Source organism: Sparus aurata, chromosome 13 (assembly GCF_900880675.1).
Source record: "Sparus aurata chromosome 13, fSpaAur1.1, whole genome shotgun sequence".
NCBI classification, from domain to species: Eukaryota; Metazoa; Chordata; class Actinopteri; order Spariformes; family Sparidae; genus Sparus; species Sparus aurata.
In genome coordinates, this window is record NC_044199.1 from 10,416,098 (window position 1) to 10,434,831 (window position 18,734).

Genomic DNA, 18,734 nt, shown 5'->3' on the forward strand with positions numbered 1-18,734 from the left:
AATTAAATATATAATTTATCATAAAATGGCTCTGCACAGCTTGTTCAGGCGTAATCAAAAAACACTGAGATGCGAAATTGATTTGAAAAGATGTTCTTTATGCCCTTGATGCACTGCTGAGCCCGTTCGCCGCAATGCTTTTAGCTTAGCTTAAAGGACTTCAGCTTTAATGAGCTTTAAAGAGAAAGATCTTCATTTGCCTAAACAAACTAAATAAACCATCTCTCTTTGTTTACACGACTGAATATGACAGGACAACACAGTTTCTAACTGTTTTACCTTGTTTATATGTGGCGGACCCTGCCACCTCTCTAGCTTCAAAACAGCGTTCTGGGGATCTTATTTTCCTGAGGACAGCTTGCCATAAATAAATATTTCTGAGTTTGTATTAATACCATTTATATTGAGTTTCTACAAAACTACAACTTCAGGGTGTCAATAAGTCTTTTCACATCTGTTGGGACATTGGGGGCTTCTGCAGACTTTGATTAAACCACAGCTGTATGGAGCCATTTTGTGTCCCCCATCCACCTCAGTCTTTGTGAACATTGTGTTCAATGCATCCCAAACCATCATTAAAGTCAGCTGAAGCGTGGTGCGGACCTGGTCTGGCGGGGTTGCACGGAGGAAATCTCCTCCATCTGCCGGTGATGCGCTCACAGCCGGAGGAATCAGGGGCGGGCTTTACGCTGCGACGCACGGTGCGGCCGATCGATAGTAGGAACCCGACTGTGTGCGCATCATCCTCATCCTCATCATCCCGGCATCTCTCTCCTCCATCCACACAACTCTTCTCTCTCGTCTCTCGTCTCCAGCCCTCACAATGACCTTCAGTCTCTCTGGTTGAATGTTGTCCGGCTGTGCTCGTTGTCCGCTGTGGCTGCGTTTCTCTTCCTCCTCCTCCTCCTCCTCCTCCTCCTCCTTCTTGTTCTTCTTCTCCTCCTCGCGGCTGCTGTGGAGGGGAAGAACCTGCGCTGCGTCGGCACCACTGCGGACTGTTTTGGGTTGACCGCGCGTCCACAGCTGCGTTTGGGTGTTTTTTTTTTGTGTGTGTGTGTGTGTTTCTATTCTCACCTTCACTCTTTAAACAGCTGCCATGGCGAAAACAGTCGCATCATCGGGCGCGACAATAACAGGTAAGCTTGAAGGGTTTGATTGTTTGTGTTTTTTGCGCCGTCATTCGAGGCAGACTCACGAATGACGCAACTGACATTCGCAGGCTGCTGCTGATCGTCACCGCTTTGTTTATCCGCCGAGCGTTGCCGGTTCTCACTTGCCGCAGGTCCATCGGGTGCACCGTGATCAGCACGGAGGGATGTTTTAATTTCAGTGCCCTTGTCTCTGTGTGTGAGTTTTTTTCCACAAGGGGAACAATAATCAGAAGTGACTAGGGTCAGAATCAGCCTTTTTTCTTTTTTTTTTTTTTTTTTTTGTAAGGAGATGACGCCACTCAATCGGGTTTAAAAGAGTTCAGACGGGTAGAGAGAGGGAGGCTGGATCACTTCTGTGAGAATCCAATCGTTGTGTGATGACTCTGACCTTATTGTCAGGGGAGCTTCTCCCTGCGGATCAATAATCACATTTAATACAGCTGTAAGTCCAGGGAGGAGGAAAAGACTTGTCACTGCTCCACTGAGAAAGTGGACTACTGGAAAATGATGCAAGGTGACTGGAGATGTTAGGAAGACTGAAACTTAAAGACCTTTTTTGCTGACTAATCAACTAGTGGACTGAAAGAAAGAAAACCATTCTGATAAATTGGTTAATTGTTGTCAAACATTTGCTGGATATAAATCCAGGCTCTACAAACTGTCAAAACAAGAAAGAAAATATTAAAGAGCCTTTATCATAGTGGCTTAATTATGAAATCATCAAATTCTTACAATGTATTTAGCCGCTATAACAAAGGCTTTTTAAGGCCCTCCATCATTTTGATATGTTTGATGTAACCCCTTTTCACGCTTCCCAGGTTTCAGCTTCTTAAATGTTAGAAATCAGGATAATCATTTTTCACTTTTGTTACATTTTATAGACCGATTAATTGATTCATCTTGAAAATAATCAGCAAAGTCATCGAAAATGAAAATAAAAATTAGTTTCCAGCCCGACACTAGACCAAAAAATAAGTCTTGATTTTGCTCTCAGCTATATGGAACAATCTTACACAGACAAATGTTGCTTCTTCAGCTTGTATTTTTACAAGTACAAGTTTATGTTGAAGAACAATGCCTGGACAGCTCTGCAGGATATGACACACAATATGACTGTTAGTCCCCTCAAAACCACAAAAGCTATAGGAAATACCTCCCAGGTCATTAGAGGTGGACTAACCCTTCTGACCACTGAAGAAATCAATACAGCGTTATGATGCTAAATGATGAATGTGCACAGTGAAATGTTTAGTTAAGTCAGTTGAGGGTAAAAAAAATCCAGGTCAGTGCGTAAGGCTCAGCTCTCCTGTCCGACCACATCTATGATCAGACTCAGTGTTGTCTGCCAGGTCTCAGTGAAACAATGAAAGCCCTGAGTGAAAAGAGAGTAATTCCCTTGATCAAGTGAAGCGACTGACTGTGTCGGCAATTCCGCTTACTGTACAGTGCACGTATTGATTGGATGAATTTGTGGAATTAAATTCTTTTTTTTAAGGGCACGTCCTCAGATAATCATTCACTCACTGTGTTGAGATTTAGATGTAGCTACTGTTCACAGCTCTTCATTATTATAAAGTAGATTTGTCTGATCACTGTTTATTTAGTTTGTTTATTTCAACTATAATGCCGACAAAAGACATTTTAAACTATACCTGCTTCATAGTGGAATATGAAAAAAGTATTTACTCCCATTTAGGTGTTTATTTGTCACTTAATACACTTTATAAGTTAACATCTGTCTATCTCTGAGAAAAAGCTAAAAATATTTTGATAAAGGTTAAATATGTGACAAAACAGCCTTAATGATAAAGTATCGATTGTTACATCCTGAACTAATAAATCTTGTTCTCCAGATGAAAACATGTTTGTTTGGTTTGATATCAAGAAATCACAATAAACAATAAACAATCACAATCTTGACAAAATTATGGGAATATGATTTCTATCTCTGCCAAGGAAGTTTATGTTCTCACCTGGTCGGTTGTTGGGTTGGTTTGTTACCAGTATTAAACAAAAACTACTGAATGGATTTACATGAAACTTGAATAGAGGATGGGTCCAGGCCCAGAATAGACCCCACTGACTTTTGATGCAGTTCCGGATGAAGGGACGAACTAAGGAATTTTAAAAATCAGGTCTATTTAGGTGGCTGGTGTCTATGAGTAAGTACAATCTGATGCAGATTTAAATGTTTTATTCGGTATTGGACTAGTATGGATTGAGTTAAAGAGAACTGTTGGCCCTTAGCGGAGGTGTCCACCCTACTCAGTTCCGTTCGACTTTTAGTATATAATGATAAGCAACACCATTTACAGCCATTGTGATTTGTGATGTTGTGGAAATATGAGCTTCCTGTTTAAATATAAAACTCTGTGTCTTGTTTTTCTTTGGTTAGGTGAAAAGATGGCACCACCATCCATCACCCTGCTTCCTGAGAAGAAATCTCCGACAAACGGCCACAGCTCTCCGGCTCGGACTGGAAGAACGAGTGAGTAATCCTCTCCGGCCAATTAACGCTTCTCCTTCCAAGTGGTTTTGTCTGGAAGAAAAATGAGGGTTTCAGTTTCACAATGATGTGGATTAACGCACAATCACTAGAGAAACATTACGGAATTCATGATATGACTCTGTAGGCCCGTGCGTGTCCAGAAATGTTTTTGAGGGGCTGCTCCGTTATCAGGAGCTGACACCAGCTCAGCAACAATAACCAAAATAGGCATTCAGTATGTGTGGAGTGACTATCACATCAAGGGCAGCTTCCTCCCCTCTCATGCAGCATATTGCTGCAGTTTGCCCTTGGTGTGGGGCTACTTGGTGTTTTTGCAACACAATGCATTTGACACAGAGCCGCCCCGCACAGATTTTCCCTCTGCCGGTGACAAAGCAGCACTGCAGGTCAGCACTGTGCCGCTGATGTCATTCCTCTTTACACTAAGCTGCGTGCGCTCTCTCCCCTTCTGTCATGATGATCCCAGCTCCATCCAGCGCAGAGAAGAAGCCACACATTAACGGACACGCTTCCCCGTCGCACTTGGCGGCTCACATCAGCAACAACCATGCAGGTAAACAAAGTAAGTCCAGATGTTTGCTTCTGTTGAATGGCCTTTTGTGCGTACTCTTTTAATTTTGCTGCAGTACCACCGCCCTTCTGCCCTTTTTTTTTGTTCTCTGATGTCCCCATTCATCTTTCAGTTGTTGATGGTTATATGAAGACGGACGACAGGATGCGATTGGCCAAAGAGAGGCGTGAGGAGAGGGAGAGAAGCCTGGGTAGGTGATGTTCTGGGTTGTTTTTTTTTTGGCGAATAAAGAGGTTGATTTTAGGGAACTGACATTCTCTGTAATGACGTTGTTATTTTTCAGTGCAGTTCCCCCCTGCAAAGTTTTTTTCATCCTGGCATTTTTCCTCTCCACATTTTAATTGGTTGTGGAAGTGGTTTGCTAGCCGGTGGAAGATTTATCCCGAGTTCACTTGGTTGTTTGATGTGATGAGCTAAGTCACTTCAGAGAATGTGACAGTAACACAGAATAATCCGCAAAAGTAGGTCTCCCTCTCGCAGTTAATCATGCGGCGCCTGCAGTTGCCTCATGATGACAAGGATTCCTATCTTCATGACAGTCCAATTCACAGCCAACACAAAGAAGTTGAAAATATAATGGCAGATTTCATGAGACAAAAGATTTTTCCCAATCCCAAAGCCAAAAATACATGGATCTTGTCTCCTCCAGCGGCCAGGGAGCAGCTTATCAGGGAGAAGGAGCGCAGAGCTCGGCTGCAGTACGAACGCACAGTGGAGGAGCGCTGGAGGCGGCTGGAGGAGCAGAGGCAGAAAGAGGAGCTCCGCAGAGCCGCGGTGGAGGAGAAGAGGAGGCAGCAGCTCGAGGAGGAGAGGGTCAGCTGAGTTAACGGAACATCTAAATCAAGGATGCACTAAACTTTATCCAATCATGGTTGTGCATTTGAAAGAAACCTAAAAATCTTCCACATGACTCATCGCTGGTGGTGCATAGAATTGACAAAAAAGTAAATACAATAGGAGAGGCGACAGTGATCAAATAAACAATGATCATCTCTGCTGTGTTGTGTTCAGGAGCGTCTGGAGGCCCTGATGAAACGCTCTCTGGAGCGAAGCCTTCAGCTGGAGCAGAGGACCAAACGCTGGAGCAGAGGCTGCCACCCAGGAGCAGGTAGGGACTGAGTGTACAGTCAAAAAATAAATTCAGTGATATTGATACAGAGGGCATGGGTGATCAAATGTGAAGGATCTGATATTGAGGTTTCGCTTTTAAGAGGGAATGCATTTTGCTGTATTTCTGTGAGACACCATGACACAGTGTGTGTGTGTGTGTGTGTGTGTGTGTGTGTGTGTGTATGTGCGTGTGTGAATTAGGGCCGGGCGATATATGGGCAATATTTTTAGGCTATTTCACAATTCACACTAAATATCTAGTTATTTTCAATTCTCCTTGAAAAGCACAACATTAATGATAGGACTGGGCCACAAAATCAAATATCACTTTTAATCACATACCTCGATATACTGCACAAAGTAATAACACAAGATGTTTTGATATATAATCATCAGTAATGTGGATATAATGATTAAGTGGGTAAAGACAAGTATTAGAATGAGGTTAACTGTCTGGAGAGTATGTACATCACTTCACTATAATACAGCCTTCATATAACCCTTAAATACCCAGACCTTAGGTGCCAATAATACCTATTCTTCTGAAATATTAAATAACTTTTGAACCATATGCTTTAAAAACTCATGTAAAGAGAAGAAGTGTCCATGTCTTATTTGGGCATTCAGGGGCTACGTAGTGAATGTAATCACGTCATCATGATCTGGGTCAAGGAAGCCCACAGTTTCTTCCTCTGAGCCAATGGGCAACGATTTTGGCCCAGCAACTTTTGTTGAGGTCAAGTTCAATGGATCATTAATTTCTCTGAAAAAAGTCAGTTTTGCTTCAGTATCCTCTGTTATGATTTAATAACCCTCCTATTTACTTTCTGAACCTTTTTGTACACATCTACGTACATAGTCAGTAAATGAAATATCTACGGTGGCCCTGAAGGTCAAAACAACAATCACATTTTTAGAATTCACAAATTTAATTGTTTTGACCGATACAGGAAAGTCAGGTCTTAAAGGGTTAAAAGGGCTCCATGTAACAGTTTCTTGCAATTTACATGTATTAAACTCTTTTTATTGTCCATATAGCAACAATAGCTAATATTAGCGTTTAGTCCGCTAACATACACAAATGAGGAGACCAGTAAAAGACAATACTTACGTCCTATCATACCATAACTATATCCAAAATCTAAGATGATACATAGTCTCATATTACAATTACAATATAATTATGATATATAGCCCAGCCCAAGTTTGTATGTACAGTATGCCATAGGTGTGTGTGTGTGTGTGTGTGTGTGTATGTGTGTGTGTGTGTGTGTGTTAAAAAGAGCCTTCTCGTGGCCCGATCATTGCCGACAGCCTGGCTGCTGAAGTACGCATGAGCGGAAATGTGTTCCTGGTTTCCCACAGAGACAGGATGGAGTTACACATCTGCACAGGGGTCTCTGTAGCTCTGAACCTCAACCTTTCAAACGCCTGTAGTGGATTGAAATAATGGAAATTTGAAAAATAACACAGAAATCATCTGTGTGCATTTCTGTCACCACAGCCTGAAATCAAAAATCTGAATCAATGCCCAAAGCTTCAAATCAGGCAAAATAGAGGACAGTTTAGTTTACGCAACATCACGACACCCCTGCTGGTTCGTTAACTCCCATCCAGGTCTCTACAGGTGGATGAGGAATTGCTCAGATAAACTGTTCATAACGCTCTGACTGCTCACCTCTGCTCTACTCTACTCTGCTCCGCCCGCTACCTTTAGGTGACAGTGAGAATGCCCCACTCCCTTTCTCTGCTGCCTCCGCCTTTTCCCATGGCATTGCCTCCCCCCTTCCTGCTGTCAGCGAATCTGGTAAAGTTAAGCCCCCCCCCCCCCCCCCCTCCCTTGCCCTCCCAAATGTATCTCCCCTCATGTTCATCCACATGTTGCCGTGTCTGTGTTTGTTTGCCTTTGTGCGGGCTGAGACTTAAACCAAAGGCAAATGTCGTCTTCTTCCTGTGATGCATGCACGTTACGCTGCTCTGTTGCTGAGCTTTTAATGATAAATTGTACTTTATGTTTGCAGTGTTTGTGCTCTGCTGCACTGGCTTTATTCTTTAAGTTGTCATCGCTAAGGACAACACCGCCGAGGCCCCAGGGATGTGACTTAACAGGCAGATGTTGTCAGTGCAGGAGCTTATACTGACATATAGCCAAAGATTTATCCAAAAGTACTGGTCTTATCGTGATCTAACCTAATTTTCAGGCAGATTTAAGCTGAAACGTTTCCATCGTCCTATCCTCCTGGAGGGACTTTAATCTCTTTAATTCTCCACCATGCAGGGAATATGGGACAGGAAGAATGTGAAGAGACAGGAGCTAATAAGGAGCGTTCAGACAGAGGGTGAATAGACAAGGTGCAGCAGTGTACAGTATGAAAAAAATAATGTCTTAACTCCGCTAGCAGGCATCTTAAATACAAATATTAACCTGAAAACGGGCATTAACATGGGACCTTTAAAATGTGTTTACAGGTCTTTGGGAGTACGACTGCATATGTGAAAAAAGTAGTATAAAGCCAGAGGAAAAATTGTGTCCAGTGATGTCACTCAGTCGCTGCGTTGCATTGTGGGTAATGTAGACGCCAGGTTGTGAAAAGCAGTCTACTTTTCTAGCATTGAACTCCAGTGACACTGTCTGACTGTTTTATATTTCATGCATCCTTCTTCCTTTTCAAAACCTGGTGCCTACATTACCCACAATGCAACCTAGACACTGAATGAAACAACTGGAGGCAATTTAGGAGATTACAAGCCACAAAAGTCTGCAGTAGTACTCACCAAGACCTGTTAACACACTTTAGTGCATAAAATTATCACCCTCAGCCCTGTATTACTATGTGGTTTGTGCTTTAGCAGACACGTACATACACTTCTGTTTCAAATTTCCCTCGAAGTCAACCGCTGGATTAGTTTCCCAGATTAGTAACCCCTGTTGATTACAAACAGGCCGAAGGACTCTGGATCAGATCGACTTCTCAGGGATCTCAAACACCGGGGGTATTATTCTCAGTTCGTCGGCGTTTCAATTCAGTTTTGATAACCTGGAATAGGCGGTTTCAAAATGAAAGCAGCTAAGTGGTGCTGACTCCCTGGAGCAGACGGTTTCGGAGAGATTAATCGCACATGACCTAGAATAGAAATATGTGCACTAAAATAGACACAGATACAGGCATCCCACTGGGACGGCTGAACTCTGCAGAGATTACTCTTTAGTGACGGTGACAGACGGACCGGAAGAAGACTGCCCTTAGTGTTCTAGTTGTTGATCCATGTTCAGGGTCCTTGCTTTTGTGGTTGTGAGTTTGCTGAAGGGCTGTGTGTGTTTTCATTTGCTGTCATTTGTTTTGGGTGTGGCGAGGACACAGACGTTGGGAGCTGGGTTTGAAGATAATTGTTAGCAGCCACCACGCTGGCATGTGTGTGCATGCATCACACTGAAGTAGTAGCGCACAGACTCATTACTAATAATGACTAAGAGTGGCACCAGCACACCCCATTAAGTCTGACTGCTGGCTGAACCAGTCGTGCTGGAAGTTGAAAGACAATGATGAGTTCAGTATCCCTCGGCCGGGAAATCAATGGCCTCTTTCTGGCACAAATGTGTCCCTCCGTGTTTGCGTGCCAATTTTAAAAAGTGCAATAGGACAGAAGGGCTGTCTGGGTGTCGATCTGGACAAAGTTTATGATGCACTTTAATATGTTGCTGCAAAAAGTAATTACAAAAATATCAACAATGAAAAACATGTGATACTGAGAAGCGTCTTCTAGATTTGAGCTAATAAAACAGCTCAGTCGCCGGATAGAACGCTTGCAATGACGTTTCTGCAAGCCACTGATATAGTAAAGGGGCAATATGTTGTTTTTGCAAAAGAAATTCCGACTCTGAAATTAAAATGTACAATCTTAAAAAGGTGATGATACAGTCTCAGAAATATTTATTCGATCTGTAACTGGCATAAACAAGCTGTTCTCAGAGGAAAACAAGGTCCCCAGAACGCTGTTTGAAGCTAGAAAGTTGGCAGGGTCCGCCACATATAAACAAAGTAAGACATAGAGAAATTATGGGTGGAAACCACTGGATATTTATTATTCCAGCCATGCTTGAGGCAAGATATTCAGGTGGTTTGCGTGATCTTAACCCTAACCAAATCTTTTTTTGTGCCCAAACCTAACCAGATCATAAGCACAGAGTTGCGACAACATTAACTGAAGTTGCAACATAAAGAACATTGAGTTTGACCATCTGTGGTTTGCAGAAATGTACGTTGCCAGCGTGTGTTCTGCCACTTAGGTAGTAGATTTCTGTTTTTCTACTCAAGTAAAATCTCCTTACTCAGTGAAACATGGATTCCTGAAATTTAAGATTGTGGCTCAGATTGCAACAAATACTCACATTACATTTGTTTTTTTAGTATCATCATCCACCTGACTCTGGCTGCAAGAGCGAGTCTGTGAGCTTCAGTCAGGTGCAGCACACACTGCCCAGTCAATCCCCCCCACCCCCCGGCTACTGTATTAATATCCCTCTGCCACTTCCTGTTTGCCATCATCTGATTTGATAAGCATCTTGTTTGTCGTCATGCAGCACCCTGCAGCCCACACAGGTCACCTTTCTGCACATCACTAAACCCTACAGACAGAGCTGGACTTCAGGGAGGCTCGCAGTCCACTCCCAATACCCCCAAGGTTGGACCTCGCATCCACATTACTGTAAGAGTCAAACATTAATGGATACAAGCTGCACGATCTAATATATTAAATCATTCTGACTGACAGAAAGAGCGTCTGCGCAGAGAAAGAAGAACTGCATCTCCCGGTTGCGGATCCCCCGTGAGAAGATCCGAATCCCCTGCTAGTATCACCAGGCACTTGGCTTCCCCGACAACCTCCAAGTAAGATTATTTGTTTGGTGTTGAACTGGAAGGTCGGAAGAGACCATTGCCTTGTCCGACAGCACTGCTTTTAAACGTCTCTCCTGTCACGAGGCCAAACGTCTCTGTATCTGTCTGCAGGCTGGCTGGCAAGATGCGCGCCCAGTCGCCGAGCAATACACGTCAGTACCATTGCTCTCCCACAAGACATCGTTCGAACCTGTTGAACGACGATAGGAAAGCAGAGGACAAGAAGGTGGAAAAACACAGCGAACAGTCCAAAGAGGAGACCGCGGTGAAGAAGAACACCGACAACAACATCACAAATCTGTCTTCGCAAGCGGAGAAGAATGTGGTCAACACTGAAGCCACTAAACCCGGGTCATCCAAAGTCGACACTATTAATAAGCATCTCAGAGGCGACTCCGCTGAAAGAAATCTGTCCCCTGACAGGAGGGACAACATGTCTCCCAGAGTGGAGTCCTCAGAGAAGAGGACGCAGAACAACGCGCAGGACGGAGACAAGAAAAAAGGTGAACTTTATACAAACAACCTTACGCTAAATCAAGTTTTAGGGTGATCTAACACCAGTCTTTCTTTGACAGAATCAGAACCCTGCGCATCCGCAGCGAAGATGGCAGCTGGCACAACCAACGCAGAGGAGGCGACCAGGGTGCTGGCCGAGCGTCGGCGCCAGGCACGTGCTCAGAAAGAACTGGAAGACGAAAAACGGAAACAAGAAGAAGAAGAAAGGTGAGTTATCCGAATGAATCATGAATTCAAGATTCCACTGAACGACCGGGGGGGTGGGTGGGGTCAACTCTATAAACAGGGTTTAATAAGTGTATCCGCCTGCCGATCAGAGTTAAGGAAGAGCAGCGGAGGAAGCAACTGGCACAGCAAGAGCAGCGGCAGCAGGAGGCGAAGGCTCAACAAGTGAAGGAGAAGGCAAAAATTGAGGAAGAGCTGAAACAAGAAGAAGACCAACAAAAGAAGGAGGAGCAGGAGAAGGAGCTACAGGCCCAGATGGAAAAAGAGGTAAGAGTTACTTTAAGTAGTGTTTTTTGCTTTAATGCCGTATGTATTTGATCAAAAATTTTGGTGATATCTTGTGAATATAGTTATAGTACATATCATGTCAAAATAGGTTTTCTTACCAGTTTTTGTCACAAAAACGTTTCCTCTTGATTTCAACAGAGAGAAAAAGTTAAAGTCCAGGCTCAAGAGGACGCAGAGAGACAGCGGCAGGACAGAGAACTGCAGGCGCAACAGGAAGAGGAGGAGAGGCAACTGAGAAAAAAGGTTATGGTTAAACACATTCAGTTTATGATGACTGCCTCTTACCTGTATTGCTGTTTATCCATTTAGATCGTTGTGGTGTGATTTGCAGAGTTTTAGAGATGTCGGCCGTAGCAATGTCTGCCTTCTTTCGAATATATTATGGAACTAGATGGCACTCGGCTGTCTCTTTGTCAGAAATCATTTCTATATACCAATCTACACCTACCGACTGTGCAGAAGGAAACATGTACCTAGTCATGAATGAGGCTCGTGCTCAACTGAGCTGCGATGTTAGCCAGCTTAGTTAGTATAGTTAGCTCTCCTTAGCTACCACCTAGCACCTCTGTAGTGGAAAGAAAATACCACAAACCATCATTAAATTTAAGAGAAGGCAGTCATCTCTATGAAAATGATCCAGATGGATGAATAGCACCACATCTAAGAGGAAGAATGTGTATATTTTAATTTTGGGGCAAACTGTCCCTTTAAAGGAGACTTATTATGCTAATTAAAAAAACTAAGCGAGAAGAAAACAGAAAAATATTATGCTAATTTTCCGCAATTGCAGTAATGTTACAAACCCAAAAAGTAACTGCAAATGAGGCTTAACCTTCACCCAGTTTCTCATGAACTGTCTCTCAATATTACAGTGTTAGTCAAACATTGCCCCAGACTGGGAGTAGCCACGTTAGCGAAGTAACATGCTAACAACTGATTCAACCAGCTGAACAAAAAAATTAGCGGTAAAACATTGCAAAACCTGCATCTTCCATGTCTGAGGTCGGGTCAGAGACTGCAGGTATTGACACATTTTTTAAGCTTATGCGGTTAAGGTTCACATATTGATTAAGTGTTGATGTATTTTCTGCAGAGGATCGAGGAGATCATGAAGAGAACTAGGAAGGGTGAAGCTGACATGAAGGTACTGTAAGAGACGCCCTCTGTTCTCGTACAGTAGTCCTGCTGCCTTTAAACAGCCTGCTGATTGTGTGATCAAGACTTTCTTTTCTTTTCTTTCTTTCTTTTTTACAATTCTAATTTATTGAAAACTCAGATTTTTCTGTTCTTATTATTATTCTTATTAAATTCTATTATTGGTGATACTTTGGTTCTGAGTCCTGATTGCCCTCAATCAAACGTTTGATGTGATCGTCTCTGTTCTGCATTGAACCAGAAGGAGGAGCAGGTGGAGACGAGGGCCGTCTCCCCTCCAGGTTAGTGTGTTATTCACGTCCCGCAGATACCTGAGTGTGCTTGCCGTTCCCTGCTTACTCCCCCTCCTCTCTGTATGCCTTGCAGCTGTAAAAATGCAAACAGGGCATGTGTGGTTTCTGATTCTTTTATGGGCTTATTTTGAGCATGCGCCACAACAATTTACTTTTCTCCATGAGTTTTTGGCTTGTGTGTCATCTTTAATTGGAGATGGACACTTTTTTGTTATGGTCCTCTTATGTTATAATTCCGATGCTTTGGCTCCTCAGACGAATGAACAGCTACGCCAGCTTTGACCAAGCAAAATTGCTCATTGTTATGTTGCTTGTGCTTTGGGCCATACGTTGAAAATCATTTGGTGTGGGTTATGCAACACTTTCTGGAATATGGAGCAAGCAGCCAAAGACCTTCCCTGTTGGTGCTGAGAGGGCACCTTTTACCGTAGAGCGGCACTAGGGGAGCCGACTATAAAATTAGCTGCTCTTGAAAATGTCCTTGATTCATGCACTCCACTGTTTGAGCGAACAGTACTTGGACTGTCCAGTGCAGACTGTTCTGACTGAGCATTGTTATTTCAAAATGTTTTAAAGCTGCCGTAAGTGATATATTTGTATTAAGTGTTAACAAACTATATTATGACTATATATACTATCTTCTATATTTCATTGGTAATCACCTGAGTCTCTCCTCCTCCTGCTCATGCAGTAAAAAAGAAAAAGAAATGTTCTGGTATCCCTGCTCACTTTATCCAATCAGGACAGAGAACTCCACAAAGAGGTGGTCCTGTCCGCTTATGAACATGCAGAGAGCAGGATCCTCCTGTTTGCTGCCATGTCTGGTGATTACCGCTGCACGTTCATGCGGTGACATACAGCGGAGGGAGGGGATCGCTAACTGCAAAACGGACAAGAAGTTAGCTTACAGCAGCTTTAGCTTATTTTTGTGCATATTGATCAATTGCAAATGAGGGGAACCTCAATGGTTTTTGAGGTTTGAATGTAGGTTGAATTTAACAAAAAAGAAAAAGTCAGTGGTGGAGTGTAACTAAGCAGATTATCATATACTATCATATAATTTTGCACAATTGTAGGTACCTGTAGTTTACTTTAGTATGTTACTTTCTACATTTTTGAGGCCACTGTCTAAGTGTTTCCTCCACTATATTTGCTCAATAGCTTTAGTTGCAAGTTACTGTGTAGGCTTACATTATTAATATAAGATATAAATTGACTAATGAATGATACAGAGGGATGACAACCAGAGGGGTGTAGGTGACATTTGAACAACTTTATAGAGAAGCCAAAATAAAAAAAAATGACTATGTTTATTCCTGTGTGTATGACAAAATAGGTTACTAGGCTAGAAACAACTTAATAACATTTATTTGAAAAGCCTGACTAATACTGGATTTTTGGCGTTGATGACAATACTGATATTGGTGAGTAAAACATTTTGACTAATAATACTATGTTTACACAGAATATGTACATAAACATTTTTTGTACCCTCAAATGTGGTTGTCACACGTGTCAAAGATACAGACGTAACTGAAGCAGGATATTTTACAGTTTGAAAATAAACTTTACTATAATTAGCCCTAGCATCTATTGCATATATTTTGTAACTTATTTTTGTCCCAAATGTCACTTAGCCCTCTGGTTCTCATCCCTCAGTATATAATTATAGGTTAAGCTACCCACCAACTGGAATTAGCTCCTCACGCAACACTAATTATAATACAATAGCATCATAAATATGATTTGTAAATGGATCTTTCTGCATAATGAGTACGTGTAGTATAGTGTAATACTGTAGGTAGTAAATGTCAATGCTAATACTGTTGTACTTTTATTAAAGTAAGACACTGAATGCAGGACTTTTCATTGTAAAAGACTGAATTTCAAGAAAAAGGCCTAAATACTTCTTCCACCACTGGTTTATTCAGCTAATTTGGCTTTTACAGCTGGAAAAATGTCAATAATTAGAATCGTATGTGGTATCAGCTGTTACTATTAGCAGAAACAAACTGAGGTCCACTCAAATGAAATTCAGTTGACGTTAACTGGACTGTCCAAATGAAGTGAAGCCCACTGTTTTTATAATCCTCCACAGGTGAAGAAAAGACTGTTCAAACTAACGCTCAGGTGAACAAGCAGGTGATCAAAAAGGTTGAGTTTCAAGTCAAAGAGCAGGTCACAGTCCAGGTCAACACAAATGAATGTGTCCCAGTGAAGAAAGAAGCAGCAGCAGCAGCAGCAGCAGCGGTGGCACAGATAGACAATCCGAAGAGTTTACCAGTAAAAAACACTCAACAAGTGACGCAAAGTCACAGTGTTCCCGACAAGAGACCGGAAACCAAACAGAGCAGTGACGAGCGCTGCAGCCAACCCAACAAAGAGGCCAAAGATCGTGGCGTCAAACAACAGGGAAGAGAGGTAGACATGAACGTAAACCATCAGCACAGGGCAAACGCTAAAGCCGCTGACCAAATTAAAAAAGAGCCGACAAGGACGGCAACAGATGCCAAAGTCAACCAAAGGAAGGGCGGAGGTGGTGGTGGTGGAGGTGGTGGTGGTATGATGAACGGAGCAGTGAAGGGTGAAGGAAGTGCCTTGATGAGCAGCCATACCACTGCTGAGGTAAGCAAACAACAGAGCCAGCGTGTGACAACAGCTGAGGGGAAAGCTAAAGGAGGGTCCCAGGTGGAGGTTATTAGACCCTCTGTGACAACCTTGCCGGTGGGACACCCGTCAACGCCAGTCATCAAGCTGGAGCCGCTGAATGTGAAGGGTACGGGGTCATGTGACGAGGTGCAGTCCATGGAGGTTAGGTGAGTCATAAGGTAACACCTAGTACCACTTCACACCCTTGATCTTCGAGGACCACTGATTTTCGAACACAAAGAAAATAATTGCTTTTTAAAAACTTATATTCCAGCCCGGCTTCCAAAGAGGAGCTGATTTCGATCCCGGAGTTCTCACCGGTCAACGAAATCCAGAACAGCAGTATGGGTAACACCCGAGCTCTCGAAGATCTGATGGACCTGACAGGCAGCACCACCTACCCCAAACTGTCCACCGAAGGCACCACTGGGGACTGCAACAAGAACCTCATCGAGGGCGTTGTTAGTCCCATGTCGGACTCAAAGATCATCGGGGTGTCGCCTCCGTCCTCGAATAAACTCAGCATTAAGTAGTCCATTAATCTAGCTCGTCTCCTACCTTGCCTTCTCTCTCTTCCCTCTCTCTGTCGTAGTTTGAGTCACTACATTTATGGGAATAGAGCCATAGAGTTTGACTTAAAAAAAAAAATATATGAAAAACTGTAAACCATGACTTGCAATATAAACCTGACATTTCCTGTATTCTAATCACATATCAACTGACCATTGAAATTATGTAAGATTTTGTGTCATCTACCTGCAATGAGATAAGTATGTGTGAGAGAGCACATGTTAAAGAGTTTCAGGGAGAGACGGTGTGTCTGAATGTGTGAGGTGATGACAAAAGACAAATATCAGGGTTTTGAATATTATAAAAACACAGTATTGCTAACGTACGTTAAGCATCTCTCATCTTCTCTGCACAGATTCCTCTCTGGGTCCCAGTTCAGCCCCAGTACTGGAGTAACAAGCCTGCTCAGAGCGTTGATGACTGTACCTCTGCCTTTCCACGTGCCCTCTTAAGCCTTTAAATCTAATTCAGTGTGACGCTGGGAAAGGCATGACTATTTCGTTTTCACGGAGGCCTGATTTGTAATACTTGTCCTTTCTAGGTGATGTTATTCCCTGCATGTAGTGATAAGTGATCCGGCTGGAATTTAAAGGAGACGTATTATGCTCATTTTCAGGTTCATAATTTTACTTTGGGTCACCACTAGAATAGGTTTACAGGCTTTAATGTTAAACAAATCTGCTTTCTCATACTGTCTGAAATGCTCTGTTTTAGCTCCTGTCTCTTTAAGATCCCCCTCCCATACCCAGTCTCCTCTGATTGGTCAGCTCACCCACGCTTGAGCCAGCTCTGCTCGCAGTGTCTTCGTTCAGTTCTCTCCTGTTTTCAGTTTCCATCTAGTTTAACACCTACTGTGAATATAGGCATAACTTATGCAAATGTGTGACCTGGTGACAGAGTGTGATGTCAAGAAGTCACACAATTAAAGGCGGGACTACTGACGAGGCATTCAGACGCCTCAGAAGAGGAGCTCCTGCTGGCCCTGACTTTGGGCTTTCTAACTTTCAAAATCTTTTACATGCACAAGAACGTATATAACACACTGAATGGAACGCAAAAAGCTAAAAAAGATAATATGTCTCCTTTAACAGGTTTATCTGGCAAACTAAAATCCAGCAGGACTCTCAGGTCCTTCCTAACCCAGCAAGCTCGGATCACAGGATTGTTCACTTTGAGATGATTCCCTTTATTTATTTATTTTTTTTAAATCTCTAACTTGGACTTTCTAACTGCACGTGTGTGATGAGGATGAATCCAAAGCTGTCAACTTGAATGTTTAAAAACATCATGGCATCAGCATGAATGATTACTACATGTTTGTTGCAGACCAGAGTGAGTCGCCAACTTGGAGTCTTTTGCAGATAAACAGTAATTGCTTTCATAAAAGCTTATTTCACAGGCAAGGTGCTTATATGAGATAAAAAAAAAATAAAATACTGACAGCTGAGCAACTTCATGTAATTTAAAAAGTTCTCTGTAGGTGTGCCTTGCTATGTAAAGCTATTCCAAGGCACAGCACTAACGGATGCATCAATCTATCAGACATCCAGTAACATACATATATTCAAATCAATAGATTTTGGGGCTATCGGTGTGTAAGACTGACGTGCACTGAGGCAGAATGTGTGCCTAACAATCAACTTGTAAGTGAGCCCTGTAGCTCTAAAGATGCTGTCTGCTGTTGGAGTTTTTCTCCTTTCATTATGCAGTAACTGTGTATGACTTTTCCAGTAGGCTCCTTTCAATTCAACTGCAATTTATTCACTTCCTGTGTCACTTGTAAATGTAATTTCAGAAGAGATGCCTTATGATGGATGGATCAGTTACATGGATGTTAGTGTCAGTCTGTTTCTCTTTACCTGTTCGGCCACCGGGATTGTTGTGTGTGACCTGTAATACTTGAACCTCGGTTTGAAGCCCATCATCTCCGCCATGCTGCAAACAGTTATACCAACAGCTTGTACACATTGTTATGTCATTTATAAAGTGACATTTGTGTTCCTCGGAGATTAGATAGCCTGACAGAGGCTATTCAATTATCTTAAATGAAGTAGCCATATATGTTAGCGTATTCAAAGAGGATTTGCTGTATATTTTGCAACGCTGCTTCATGTAGACTAAAATGCTGCTTTTTTGCAAAGGGGTACTGATTTTAAGAAAAGTAGATAGGTATGAAGGAATGATATATAAAACCACTTAGAAAGGCATTTGAGTTTGCTCATCTCCAAATTCCAAACCAGTCTGTCACAGTCAGCTTAACTCTTTAAGTTATGTAATTGCTGTAGACATTGTGCATGGTTAGCATGGTCATAACAATGTTACCTGAATAACAATAAAATGTACAACTGGAAGTTCTTGTTCTTGTTTGTGTGCTAATGCGTATTTGTTGATCGACTGAAGTAAAATTAGGATAGAGGCAAAGGACTTCAGAGTGAAAGAGATGCCCAAGTAGCTAAAACGAGTGCTGTATGATACCATGTGCAATTAATGTCACAGTACTGTCATGGAGCCTATACTGTTCTGTTCCTCTGCTTTCTCAACTTTATTGGCATCTTAAAGGCTGTAGTGTTTTGTGCTGCTGAATCCAATTGGGTTATACTTTAAATTGTGTGTAAAATCATTCCATCCTCAGTGAGAAAAATGGCGAGGATATAGAAGAAAAAATTAATAAAAATCTCTCCATCCTCCAAATTGACCTTGAAATTGAATAAAAACCAAAACAGTTTAAACGGACAGTGGACATAAGATCAATGAAGGTAGGGATTTTTTTTTATAAACTGCACAAAACAAAACATTACC

General features: G+C 42.3%; 1 protein-coding gene across 4 annotated transcripts; it reads left to right on the forward strand.

Annotated features, from left to right (window-relative positions):
• Nucleotides 1-584: 584 nt before the first annotated feature.
• On the forward strand, nucleotides 585-18,286 carry map7d2a (MAP7 domain containing 2a). Of its 4 annotated transcripts, none has more exons than XM_030437408.1 (17): nucleotides 585-1,136; nucleotides 3,547-3,639; nucleotides 4,127-4,222; nucleotides 4,344-4,421; nucleotides 4,881-5,044; nucleotides 5,243-5,339; nucleotides 7,059-7,148; nucleotides 9,924-10,024; nucleotides 10,115-10,230; nucleotides 10,351-10,742; nucleotides 10,815-10,962; nucleotides 11,073-11,247; nucleotides 11,407-11,511; nucleotides 12,362-12,412; nucleotides 12,665-12,704; nucleotides 14,815-15,532; nucleotides 15,640-18,286. In XM_030437408.1, the coding sequence occupies exons 1-17, from the start codon at nucleotides 1,097-1,099 to the stop codon at nucleotides 15,896-15,898; spliced, it is 2,763 nt and encodes a 920-aa protein (XP_030293268.1). In that variant the 5' UTR covers nucleotides 585-1,096; the 3' UTR covers nucleotides 15,899-18,286. The 4 variants fall into 4 exon arrangements, with proteins under 4 accessions (XP_030293268.1, XP_030293269.1, XP_030293270.1 ...); XM_030437409.1 differs by having other exon boundaries at nucleotides 12,668-12,704; XM_030437410.1 differs by having other exon boundaries at nucleotides 4,127-4,213.
• Nucleotides 18,287-18,734: the final 448 nt, after the last annotated feature.